Consider the following 13,338-nt stretch of genomic DNA (forward strand, 5'->3'; position numbering starts at 1 on the left):
ATTCCCACACTATAAAATGCACCGCTTTGAAGCGTACAACTGAGTGAATTCCAGTATAGCCACGGAACTGTACAACCATCACCACTAATTTCAAATTTTCATCACACTAAAAAGAAACCCCATACCCATCAGTAGTCGCTCCCTACTGATGCCTTCCACCAACCCCTGGCAATCACCAATATATTTTGTCTCTGTGGACTTGCCTTTTGTGGATTTTTCATATAAATTTTTTTTTAATTTAAAGTTTATTTATTTATTTTGACAGAGAGAGGGAGAGAAAAAAATTCAAAATCAAAGAACCTGGGATTTGAACATCAGATTTCTTTTTTTTTTTTTTTTTTAATATATGAAATTTATTGTCAAATTGGTTTCCATACAACACCCAGTGCTCATCCCAAAAGGTGCTCTCCTCAATACTCATCACCCACCCATAAATTTTTTTTTAATGTTTGTTTATTTTTGAGAGAGAGAGAGACAGAGTGCAAGTGGGTTAGGGGCAGAGAGAGAGGGACACGCAGAATCCAAAGCAGGCTCCAGGCTATGAGCTGTCAGCACAGAGCCCGACACGGGGCTCGAACTCACAAGCTGTGAGATCATGACCTGAGCCGAAGTCAGACGCTTAACCGACTGAGCCACCCAGGAGCCCCTTGTAGATTTTTCATACAAATGGAATCATAAAATTTGTGATGTTTATGACTGGCTTCTTTCACTTAGCATAATGTTTTCCAGATTTGTCCATGTTTAACTACAAGAATGTTTTGACTCTTCTAGGTCCTATGCTTTTTCCATATACATTATAAAATCATTTTAACCATTTGTATTTTCTTTTTTTTTAGGTCAGTTAGAATTATGATTGGGATTGTACAGATTCTATTGATCAATTTGTAGAACTGACTGCTTCATAATATTGAGAGTTATAATTCGTAAACGTTACATCTCTATACTTATTCTCAGCAACTGAATTATGTGTTGATGTTGCCTCAACAAATGATTAAAGTATTATGGTAAAATTAATAAAATGATAAAATGCTACGGAGAAATTAATTGAAAGATGAAAGTAGCACTAAAACTATAACTAGAAATGCTTTGGGCATGACCAGGAATTAACAGATCTGTATATTTCTCAAGAGCAAGAAGAGGTGATTGAAGGAAATTTAGCAATTATCATTAAGAAGATTATTAGGAGCTAAGCACAATATAAACTAAATTACTAGTGTGAAAAAGTTTACTTACTTTAATACTTAAGGCCTTAAGAGCAAACAAGTAACAAAAGCTCACACTGCACTAACAATCTTGAAAATTTCACTACTGGGGTGCCTTGGTGGCTCAGTCGGTTAAGCGTCCGACTTCGGCTCAGGTCATTACCTTGTGGTTCGTGGGTTTGAGCCCCGAATTGGGCTCTGTGCCGACAGCTCAGAGCCTGTAGCCTGCTTCAGATTCTGTGTCTCCCTCTCTCTTTGCCCCTACCCCGCTCATGCTCTGTCTCTTAAAAATAAATAAACATTAAAAAAATAAAAAAATTTAAAAAAAAAGAAAAATTCATTTTCATTACTGACTTTTCTTTTGTGATTATCTACCATAATAGAAGTTTTTGCAGATATAGTTTGAAAATTATTTTAATAGAAAACAGTGTATGTGATTTTGCCTCACAGGTAAAGGTACAATACAATGGTCATTTAATAAGAAAACATATCACTCACTTAAATTCTCAGATGTTACCATGAATTCTTCAATTTCATCATCAGAATCATCTATTAATGGCATGAAGGCATATCTACACCAAAACCAAGAAGGAATAGTGTTATCAGTGCATTTAAATCTGTTCAGTTTTCAGTTTATAGCTAACAGTGTCATTGCATACAGAGATATCTACATTTTTACAATTTCTCATAAATTCACATAACAAAAATTTAATTATTTTACTCTCAAATTAGGAAAGATTACTACCAATCAAACAGTGAAACTGGAGCACCCAAACGTTGCTGACAAAAGCATAACTGGATAAGATCTTGCTGGAAAGCAGTTCTGCAACATACAATGTTCGGGGAAGGGAATTTTCTGTACATTTTTTTCCATGTCAGGTTACCCTCCTTGCCCACTACGTGTTAATTCCTCCCCTAACAAAAGATAAACTGCTAATCTGACTGGTGAAAACAAAGCATACTGACTGAGCCACATTAACTAGGTCCAACAGCATTCAGAAAGCATTGGTGATAATAACAATAATCCTAGAAACAAAGAGCCTAAAAACTAGGGACTGCTTCCATAAATTATGCTACATTCATATTATGAAATGCCACAGAGTCATTAAAAATAATGTGGTAGATCTTGGGGTGCCTCGCTGGCTCAGTCAGTAGAGCATGCGACTTTCAATCCAGGGTCGTGAGTTCAAGCTCCACACTGGGCATGGAGCCTACTTAAAAAAAAAAATGTGGTAGACCTATACAGGTTGATATGGAAAGACAGATCTCAGACAAGAAGGTGCAGAACAGTGAATACATGTATATAAGTACCTATGTATAATTATTATCGTACGCTTTTAAAAACAGAGGAAGAAACACACACATGGGTAATATACTTTTTCATTTTTCCCTGGAAGGGCATACCAAAAAACCTCATAGTACTTTCCCTGGGGAAGAGGAGGGGGCAAGGGAAGGGGGGGCTTCCCATCACACGCAGTCAACGGTGCAACCCGAACTTACCATTTAAGCTCCTTATGATTTTGGTCCCATCCTTCCTTTCCAGCTTTATTCCCTTCCAGTGTAAGTAGTATTCACCAAAACGCATGCCTCAGTGACCTCCAAAGTACACCATGTTTGTCTCCACTACCTCAGAAAATGTACATTCTTTCCCGGCTCAGTCTTTCACTGTTCTGCTCCTTTCCTTAAGGCGTAACATAAGTGCTGCCTTTTCATGGAGTTTTCCTCATCCATCTTCAGTCTTACCCCTGGACTTCTAGTTTATACATCTCTTATTTCACTTTCTTGCATTACGTCTGTCTCCCTACTTGACTGTATTCTCCTTTAAAAGCAAGGACTACCTCTCCAGTTTCTATATAAATGTGTTTCTATTTGAACACAGTAGCAGTTATCAACAAATGCTTGCCAAACTTGAATTTTCCTACGTTAGGTACCTCTGGTTGTTTGCTGATGGTCTCCACAAAAACATTATCACAATAAGGATAAGCGAAAAAAGGAAGCTCCAGAATGCATCATCAACCCAACGTTCCATCCAATCCTGTAACAAGGACAATTCAAACGCGAAATGTCAATCTTCTGATAAACAACATAGGTTTTTCCCGAATGGTGTACAATGGCAAACACTAATGAAGTCTTTCCGAGCAGTGAATCTTCCAAATAAGCACGTATTTTTTTTTAAGAAAATAAAAATAAGAAATGCTGTATCTTGAATTTGAATTTAAAGGGGTTTCAGAGGTCATTTCATCTATTTTCTAGATGAGAACAGTCATGAGGCAGGTTAACAGGAGAGTTAGAAGCAAGTTGACAATGGGTACTTTTTTTTTTTTTTAATTTTCTTTTAACGTTTATTTATTTTTTTTTTAATTTTTTTTTTTAAACGTTTTTTATTTATTTTTGGGACAGAGAGAGACAGAGCATGAACGGGGGAGGGTCAGAGAGAGAGGGAGAGACAGAATCTGAAACAAGCTCCAGGCTCCAAGCTGTCAGCACAGAGCCCGACGCGGGGCTCGAACTCACGGACCGCGAGATCATGACCCAAGCTGAAATCGGACCCTTAACCGACTGAGCCACCCGGGCGCCCCGACAATGGGTACTTTTGACGTTGATGACATTAGAATTTCTGATGCGAAGATCTCAATGTAGGATTTTTCCCAGTAGGTTATTTTGCTTTTAGTAAGACAGGAGATTTTATTACATATTGTTTGAAACATTTCTAAATGGCTGTTTAACATCATAAATACTCCTTTCCATAAAATCTTAGGGTCAACAGAAAGATTTAGAAAACAAAAACAAAAATCCCAAAGATAAACTTAGAACTCTCAAGTGAAAACACTAAGGTAAGGGGAGGAGAAAAAAGAAATTCCAGAAAGTTCAGTTTCTTCTCTCACTAAATTATCCCTGAGGCAGAAGTCCAGGATATTCAGAGGGTTGTTTGTAATTGTTTGTTTAGAACATCGAGACTAGCTCTAGATCAAGAAGCTCCCAAGAGGGCCTTTAAAATTTTTTAAGTCTAAGAAATGTATCTGCCTACAGAACCCACCCAAAGTACCTCCTGAATATTCATAATACCATCCTAGAAACCTGTCAGACTCAAGGTTTACAGTCCCATTTAGATACAAAATAACCCAATTTCATGGTATGCAAGACAAAAAAGATTTCCTGCTACCTGAAATTACAAGGAAGATAATTATTTTTCAACATATATAAAGGGGGGGTGGCTGAGTGGCTCAGTCTGTTAAGTGTCTGAGTCTTGATTTTGGCTCAGGTCATGATCTCACGGTTTGTGGGATCGAGCTCCGCGTCAGGCTGTGCTGACAGTGCAGAGCCTGCTTACAATTTTCTCTGTCCCCCTTTGTCTGCTCCTCCCCTGCTCATGCTTGCACAATCTCTCGCTCTCAAAATAAAGAAACATTTAAAAATATATACAGTATAGGGGCGCCTGGGTGGCGCAGTCGGTTAAGCGTCCGACTTCAGCTCAGGTCACGATCTCGCGGTCCGTGAGTTCGAGCCCCGCATCAGGCTCTGGGCTGATGGCTCGGAGCCTGGAGCCTGCTTCCGATTCTGTGTCTCCCTCTCTCTCTGCCCCTCCCCCGTTCATGCTCTGTCTCTCTCTGTCCCAAAAATAAATAAAAAACGTTGAAAAAAAAATTAAAAAAAATAAAAAATAAAAAAAATATATATACAGTATATATGAAGGGAAGTTGAGAAAAGAGCTTACCTGGAAAAGTGGATTTAGGAGGAACTTTTCCAGATTCATTTAAAGGAAGCAAAAGTTCACATAATTCTAGTAAAATAATTAAAACTAAATTGACAAAATGGGAATGCAAGCTTGTGCAGCCACTCTGGAAAACAGTATGCAGGTTCCTCAAAAAACTAAAAATAGAACTACCCTATGACCCAGCAATTGCACTAGTAGGTATTTATTCAAGGGATACAGGTGTGCTGTTTCGAAGGGACACGTTGCACCCCCATGTTTATAGCAGCACTATCAACAATAGCCAAAGTATGGAAACAGCCCAAATGTCCACTGATGGATGAATGGATAAAGAAGATGTGGTGTGTGTGTGTGTGTGTGTGTGTGTGTGTGTATATATATATATATATATATATATATATATATATATATATAATGGAGTATTACTCGGCAATCAAAAAGAATGAAATCTTGCCATTTGCAACTACGTGGATGGAACCGGAGGGTATTATACTAAGTGAAATTAGTCAGAGAAAGACAAAAATCATATGACTTCACTCATATGAGGACTTTAAGAGACAAAACAGATGAACATAAGGGAAGGGAAACAAAAATAAAAACAGCGAGGGGGATAAAACAGAAGAGACTCATAAATATGGAGAACAAACAGAGGGTTACTGGAGGGAGTGTGGGAGGGGGGATGGGCTAAATGGGGAAGGGGCACTAAGGAATGTACTCCTGAAATCATTGTTGCACTCTATGCTAACTAATTTGGATGCAAATTAAAAAAAATAAAAAAGAAAATTAAAAAAGAAAAAAAAACTAAACTGACAATCTCCACTAAAGTTACCTTTATTTACAAACACAAACTAAAGTACTCAAAATTACCCAAAATAGTATAATTAAAAATGAAAACTGTTTACATAGGAAGATTATACTTACGGATTGACATTTTGCAATTCTAAATGTCTTAGTCGTCCACACCATAAATACTACAGAAGCTGAAACACACCAAAAAAAAGTCACCTTTGAAGGAACACGCAATACTGAAATAATTTATTGTAACAAGAAAAATCAAATAGCTTACCCAGTACGGCAAAGATCAGAGTGTTTGTAAAGTGCTTGTATAAAGAAAATTTCACCGTGTTCTTTCTTAGCCTTAGAGTCTTCATAGTTTGGGCCAAACTTATAAATATGTGAAAAAAAGTTAAGGAAAACCATTTCAAACAGTAACAAGCAGTTAAAATAAAAACCAAAATAATAATCCTCTACTACATTTCTAAAATTAGTACTGCTAAATATAGTTCCTATAATTTAAAGCTAATAAAAACACAGAAAATATTACTTTAGCCAATACTGTATGATCATGATACTGATTTTATCACGGATTTTGCTTTACAATTTACCATTGTCTGAACTAAACAAACTTTGAGGAAGACAATAAGCAAGAAGTCCTGTGATGTTCTCCTTCAAGGCCAAGCTCCCAGAACAGGAAAGACCAGTATATACAGGAAAGGAGTCCCCCTTAGGCCAGATACTCTTACAGATCACATTAAGACATGCCCTTTGGCTTGTGCTTTTGTCTCTGTTTCTTTCTTATTTTGTTCTTTCTAGTCTCCTCTTGTTTTATCCTCTGAATGACCATATTAGGTCATCTATCAATTCCACTTATAAATTAAAAAATTTAAATGTCAAATAAAACAAATCTGGACTTAAGTCTGGGGAGACTTCATTCAAAAGATTACTGAGACAAGCAGAGGAGGCTCACTGCAATGGGGAGAATGTTCCAAGTCTAAGATCTGCAAGAGTCCCACAGGTCAGGCTGGACAGGGCTTTGCCTTTGTGGGGAGAGGTAAACAAGACTGGAAAGCCGGTGTGGGGAAGTGGGTGGCGCGACTGGTCAGCTGATCGGGGAAAGACTTTCCTTGAGGTGTGCAGATTCTCAGAAGAGGCCACCGAGGAGGGCTGTGGTGGACGAAAGCTCAGGGCCCTGGGGAGGGAGACCGCTTCGTCTGGTCCAGTCTGGCGTTCTGCCCAGACTGGTCAGGAGGTCTGTGCCTGGCCTGGTCATGGGTGACAAGGGGGCATCCGGGAGTCTCAGGTGAGTCCTACAGAGAAAGGAGGTGCTTTGTAGTAAGGCTTTTCCCGAACACGAAAGGGTGGGGGTTTTGTTAACCGTGGCCGTCTTCCAGGAGTACAGGGATCAGGTGAAGCTCAACACTGACAAGTAGGAAGAAGTAAAAAGAGGCTTCTTCACTGAGCTCCGCGGCAGCTCTCTCTTTGTAAGAGGAAGGTGCTTCCTCTGGAGCACACCACCAAGCTTTGTTTTATGAACCATATGCTGAAAATTACAGAGCAAAGCCCAAGAATGGAAGTGGCACGTTTTGTATTTTTGCCTATTTTAAATTCCCAATTCTTCATTAATCAGAAACTTCAGTGTAGTACTCAAAACTGCGACTCAATCAGGCGCGCCTGGGTGGCTCAGTCGGTTAAGTGGCCCGACTTCGGCCCAGGTCATGATCTCGCGGTCTGTGAGTTCGAGCCCCGCATCGGGCTCTGTGCTGACAGCTCGGAGCCTGGAACCTGTTTCAGATTCTGTGTCTCCCTCCCCCGTTCATGCTTTGTCTCTCTCTGCCTCAAAAATAAATAAACGTTAAAAAAAAAATTTTTTTTTAAAACTGCGACTCAATCTTCCTAAATGACCAAGGAGTAGTCTCAAGAAGATCCATTTCTAAAATAACACAATTCAACGAATGAAGGCTATTGTTAGAATTTACAAAAATGCAAATATGCTGTATTCATTAAACATTATCAAGACAAATGCTTTTTTAAAAATTCCTGAATAAAATGAATTTTCTATGTGAGCAAGCTGGTCTCATTTAATAATTCTAAAGTACTTCTTCGAAGCCCAGGAATAAAAAGATCGAAAGCAAATTCAAAACTGCCTAAACCCCCACTTACCAAGACACTGTTAAATTTCGGCAAAGCTTAAATCATTTCTCCCAGTAAAGGAAAGTGGTTACAAAAGCAAACAGGCCCGGTTATCGTGAAGTTAGAAGCAACGGGAAGGCGGACGTGCTCTGCGGTAGGAAAAGGATATCCACCAGCACAAGCCAGAGTCAAGGAGAGAGAGAGGGAGGCTGGCCAGAAGCACAAGATCAGAGTCATTTGCCTGCAGCAAAACAGCACAAAATTAAAACAAGCATAAAAAAAACAGGAAGAGGGCTTCAAGAGAAAAGCTATGGCTTTCAATTTTTCAAGCTATTTTACTTTAGAATCAGATTCTTAGGGGATAGCTATGTTAAGTTCATCAAAGCACAGGAAACGGGGTCATTATGCAAGCACTCAATTCTGTGATGTATGTAGATCTGCTTCTTTTGCCTGCCATTTGTAATCATTTAGGAAATCTGCTCTCCTGGGACGCTGGGGTGGCTTAGTGGGTTAACAGTGGGACTTCGGCTCAGGTCACAATATCACAGTTCATGAGTTCAAGCCCCACTTCAGGCTCTGTGCTGACAGCTCAGAGACTGGGGCCTGCTTCAGATTCTGTGTCTCCTCCTCTCTCTGTCCCACCTCCACTTGTGCTCTCTCAAAAATGAATAAACATTAAAAAAAATTTTTTAATGAAATCTATTCTCTGTCGGTACAGAAAATGCAGATTTTTCACTTCAGTCAAGAAAACTGCCAAATAGCCATCTAAAAGCAAATAGGAAATTCAGGTTCAAGCTGAAATGGATACTAAGTGTCCTTTCTCTCACCATGAAACACTAACCAAGATAATTTTAATTTCTGAATTTCTTCATGACTTTTATCACAAACATCTTTATTAAAAATATTAATCATTAAGCAAACTAAGTCTTTTGCCTTGTTTTCCTTATCTCCCCACTCCAATTTGGCTCATTATGTGTTGGAAATGGACCAAAGCCAATGCTGTCCATAAAGGTGATAAATTACCCTCATTCACATCCAGATGGAATTTGGTCGTTAGAGCTGCTTGTCTTTGGAATTTTCTGCCAAGTTGCATTAGTGTTTTTCCTAGTGAACTACTTTGTGGATGGTTGGTTAAGAACAAGAAATCTTTGAAATACATATCTTGTAAATTACCAGGAAAAAAGATAATACAGATTTTTTAAAATGCAGCGTCCACAGCTCAATTAATTGAAGAGCATACTCCTTAACTAATGAAAGGCTCCAAGCGTATCCAATTTTGGAGACAAGACAATTCCAAATTCAGCAGACATCTGAAGCTCACTTTCTAAATGCACAAATGACAGAATAGAAGATCTGAGACCAAAAGCTAGGTTCATCTTCACTGCAATTCTGCCGATCCCAGTGCCAGGTATGTCTACACTGCCCATCCCTTGTCCTCAAGTCAGGTGAGCATCCCAACAAGCAATGCGGATGCAGTGTAGCCGAGAAGGAAGCACAGCCCTTGGGGAAGAGTACTTATAGTTAGGGCACTGTTCCTGGGCAGGACTGAGCAAGGTGTTTCACCTTCTTAATAGCTGAATGTCGTTAAATGTGTTTTCATGTGGAAAACATAAAAATGACACTACAGTAAGATTTATAGCGTTCTCTGAAAAGGTAACTATAAAATTTAACTATAAATTCTTTCAACAAACTTGGATTCCAAACTAGTAGCTTTGAACAGAAGTACAGCAGATTTTTAAGCAAGTTCGGTGAGAACTCTTTAAATCAGGTATTATTTCTTAACTAGACACCCCTTAGACACTAGAGGATCCATGGATATAATTTAGGTTTTTAAATGCCCTAACGCAGGCAAAACATCCATGGAGTGTATGAACCTTGTGACAAGAGGCTTGACAGCTTTCATTCAATTTTCAAAGGCCTCTCTGATCCCGGCACCCAAAGGAGGCTGAGACCCGCTGCTTTAGAGCGTAAGGAGAGTACAGTCAAAGGTTTTTTTGTTTTGTTTTGTTTTGTTTTTAACTTGGAAGCATACTAAAAATTCGCAAACAGGGAGTTTAAGGGGCAGACAGACTGGATTGAGAAGAAAACACCCATGGGGGACTCAGAAAAGGCGGTTAGCAGCACTATGCATGTTTGCCCATCTACAGAAAGGGGGGATCTCTGCAGAGGAGGAACACAGGCAAACTCAAGCCCTCTGGCCTTCCTGTGAGAGACAAACATGAGAAAATGGAAAGAAATTACAAGGAAATGAAATAACATTTAACACGAAAAGGTAAAAAAGACAAGTATTGAAGACAGTGGAAACACAAAAACAAAACTTGGTAAAAACAAAATCCATCTATAGAAAAGAGCTTCATAGAGGATATAAATGCAGAAGAAACATAAATCAAATCATATTCTGGGATACGCATAGCACTGCCCTCTGCTCTGCCCAGCTCACGCTTTCTTTAGGATTCCTCCTATTTCCAAGAATGTGTAGTAGAGGGCTCTGCTTCGGAGTTAAAGAGAATGGAATTTCCCAGACTCGACTGGAGTCACTGAAGCAGTGAGGAGGGTTCTCCAGGATGGCTCCCCTTGCCACTAAAAAGTTCTCCTGCTGCTACAGTGTAGCTTCTGCCCCATCGGCTTCACTGAACCTGCTCTCCTGCTGTCCCGCTGTGACCTCTGGAATGACCTAAGCCAGGTACGCCTTGGCAGCTCATCTCTCTGTAGTACTGGCCACTGTGGACCACCCTACCTTACCCAAGCTCGCCCAGTCTTCACCCCAGGACAATTTCTGGGTTCCTCTGCCTCCTTCCATGCTGGTGTTCCATGCACGTTTCCACTCCACTAGGCACCCTCCTGGTCCTCTCCTCTCTCACTCGTCTACGTGTTCTTGGGTCGCTTCTGCAGGCTACAACCTTGTCTCATGTGAAGATGACCTCCAACTTTCATCACCAGTTCCAATTCCTCTGACAAACCCAGGCTGGGCTTTCCAACTCTCTACTTAACATGAATGGCCCAAGTCAGTTCAAACTTCACCAAGATGGTCCCTTCCCTAGGTTCACGGCCGTGGGGTGGCAAAACTGCCCTAGCCACCCAAATGAGATATGCAAGACTTCTCTTGACCTCTCGCCCTTCTTTTCCCACCCATTCCTACTCAGTCTGTTATCTGGAGTCTCCTTCCCATTCCCTTTGCCCTGTTTCTAACCCTTACCATCTTTTTGTTGGACCGCTACAAACGACTCTTTACTAGACTTCCTGTCTCAATACTCTAGACCCTCCTTTTTCAGGTCATTCTTTTTTTTTTTTTTTTAATTTTTAAAGATTTTGTTTTTAAGTAATCTCTACACCCAACACGGGGCTCAAACTCACCACCCCAAGATCAAGAGTCTCACATTCTTCCAACTGAGCCAGCCAGGTGTCTCTTCCGGGTCACTTTTAAATATTATTTTCGAGTTCTTTCTAATACAGATTTCATCATGGTATTTGCCGGCACGGCTTTGATTCCTGTCTCCTCTCGCCTGAAGAAGGAACTTTAGACTCTTGAGCACATCATTCTACCTTTCCCTCTGGCCCCACCTTCCACGATTCTCCCACACATGTATATCTTATAGGCAAGCTACTCTGGGACATTCTACCACGGTCCCTGTATTTTCACGCTTCCAACTATTTATTCCCCTCAATATTCCCAGAATGCGTTTTCCCCACTTCTTTTCCTGGTTAGCCTCTATCTGTTCTCCCAGTCTCAATTTAATGTCACCATCTCTGTGAAGTCTTTCTTGAGTTTTGCGCTAGAATTGCTTTCTCTCTTCTCTATTTGCATAGCACCTCTTTACAATGGCAATTACTATTACTCTATTGTTCCTAGTTATGTATTTTTCTTCCCTACCAGAGTAACACAGGAACAATACCTTTTTCTTCGGTCTCCTCAGTATGGGGCACATATTGAGCACTTAAGTTTGCTGAACTAATAGAAAAAGAAAGATATTGTTTGTTTGGGGAATTGTTACTTTTTCACCTTCAACTAAATTCCTGTATTGAGGTTAAAAATAACAATGCATAACTATAGTTCCTTCTATTATAACGGAACAGTACTAAAAGTAATTTGATTTTAATGACACAACAAACTACTTTAGGACATAGTAAAGGATATGAACCATACAAAAATGGAGTCAATAACTGCCAAAATAATGTCACCAAAAATGACAGCTAAATGGTTAGAACCCTGGAAGATAAAAACAGGGGGGAAAATCTGAATGTAAAAGTTTCATTCCATTATAGAAATTATTATGTGATAAAGAAAAACAATTTAGCTCATTTCATCATTTTACAAAAGCCACAGAAAAATTTTATTCCTAACAAAATTGTGTCTATGCACTTGGAAATTTTTGTTTTGGCAGCAACAGGTGTTAGTTTGCCATCCACCTATTCAAAGATAATGTAAAACTGTACTATGCAATGGCAAATAAAACATATCATGTCTCCAGCTCCACTGAGATAAACCATTTCAATCTCTCCCCTCTCCACACCAACCTACAGCCAGGGCTACTAATGAAATGGGACTCCTGATCTTTCTTACTATCTGTGAAGGGACATGAAAAAAAAAAACACAAAACAACAAAACAAAACAAAGAAAAGGAACTGTGGAAGAGTAAAAATAAACCATAGATTAGACACTTTCATCACAAGTTGACAGAAAATCATATTTAAAAGTTATATCTAAGATGTTGTCTATGTAAAACCTTAAAGAAAAACAATGTTTATACTATGTCTACATGTGGGATATTTATCTTTTCTCTTTCTAGCAAAGACTAGCTCCTGTAAATTATATATATAAATGCACAGTACTTCGCTATTATGTAAAAGTAAAAATAAATGTATCTTTCAGAGAGTCAGAGATGAAAAGAGCAAGTGTGTCTAATACAGAACGCAGATGTTTCGAAGATAATAGAAGAATGAGGCTTTTAACATTACTGGACAAATGTCCTGCTGTAAGGCTCAGATCAAAATATGTGAAGCAAACTTACGTGGCAACATAAGATCATTCACTCTGTGCCCAGTGATCTGATTCACACATCCAATCCAAAAGACATTCTGGGTAAAAATTACTAGGTTCTTTGAATCGAGTAAACTATAATAAGCTGCTTAGTCACTCAGTCATCAACCATATTATTAAGGAAAACCGAGAGCCAGAAATCGAGGGGTCTTCCCAGATGTAAATGTTCTGCCTCTTCTTAGAGAGTAAAGCATTGCCGCCCACATCGCCTGAGTCATTTCCCCCTGGACACTACCTTCTTGTGGGTCTTCCAAGAGTGGAGACTGTTGAATCCCCAAACACTGACTCCACAAGAGTCAGAGAACAGTTATAACCAGATGAGACTCAAGCATGATGAGATGTAATATCAGCATGTGTGAAGGGTACGGTTAATTCTGTTCACTTCCACATGTTTAAAACCAAGGGTTAAGGAAGAAATGAATGTGTTCAGACTGCATGATAACAAAGACAAATGTTCTGTATAAAGAATAACCATG

General features: G+C 39.4%; 1 protein-coding gene across 1 annotated transcript in view; it reads right to left on the reverse strand.

The window, feature by feature from the left end:
* Positions 1 to 6: 6 nt before the first annotated feature.
* Positions 7 to 13,338, reverse strand: part of TMEM87B (transmembrane protein 87B) — a 39,468-nt gene continuing 26,136 nt past the window's right edge. The window contains exons 11-15 of the mRNA XM_049652160.1: positions 11,960 to 12,031; positions 5,981 to 6,089; positions 5,836 to 5,894; positions 3,134 to 3,237; positions 7 to 1,774 (exon numbers count right to left, since the gene is read on the reverse strand). Coding sequence (XP_049508117.1) covers positions 1,693 to 1,774; positions 3,134 to 3,237; positions 5,836 to 5,894; positions 5,981 to 6,089; positions 11,960 to 12,031 — 426 coding nt within the window. The 3' untranslated portion in view covers positions 7 to 1,692. The remainder of the gene's footprint in view (positions 1,775 to 3,133; positions 3,238 to 5,835; positions 5,895 to 5,980; positions 6,090 to 11,959; positions 12,032 to 13,338) is intronic.

Source organism: Panthera uncia, assembly GCF_023721935.1.
Source record: "Panthera uncia isolate 11264 chromosome A3 unlocalized genomic scaffold, Puncia_PCG_1.0 HiC_scaffold_12, whole genome shotgun sequence".
Classification (NCBI taxonomy): Eukaryota; Metazoa; Chordata; class Mammalia; order Carnivora; family Felidae; genus Panthera; species Panthera uncia.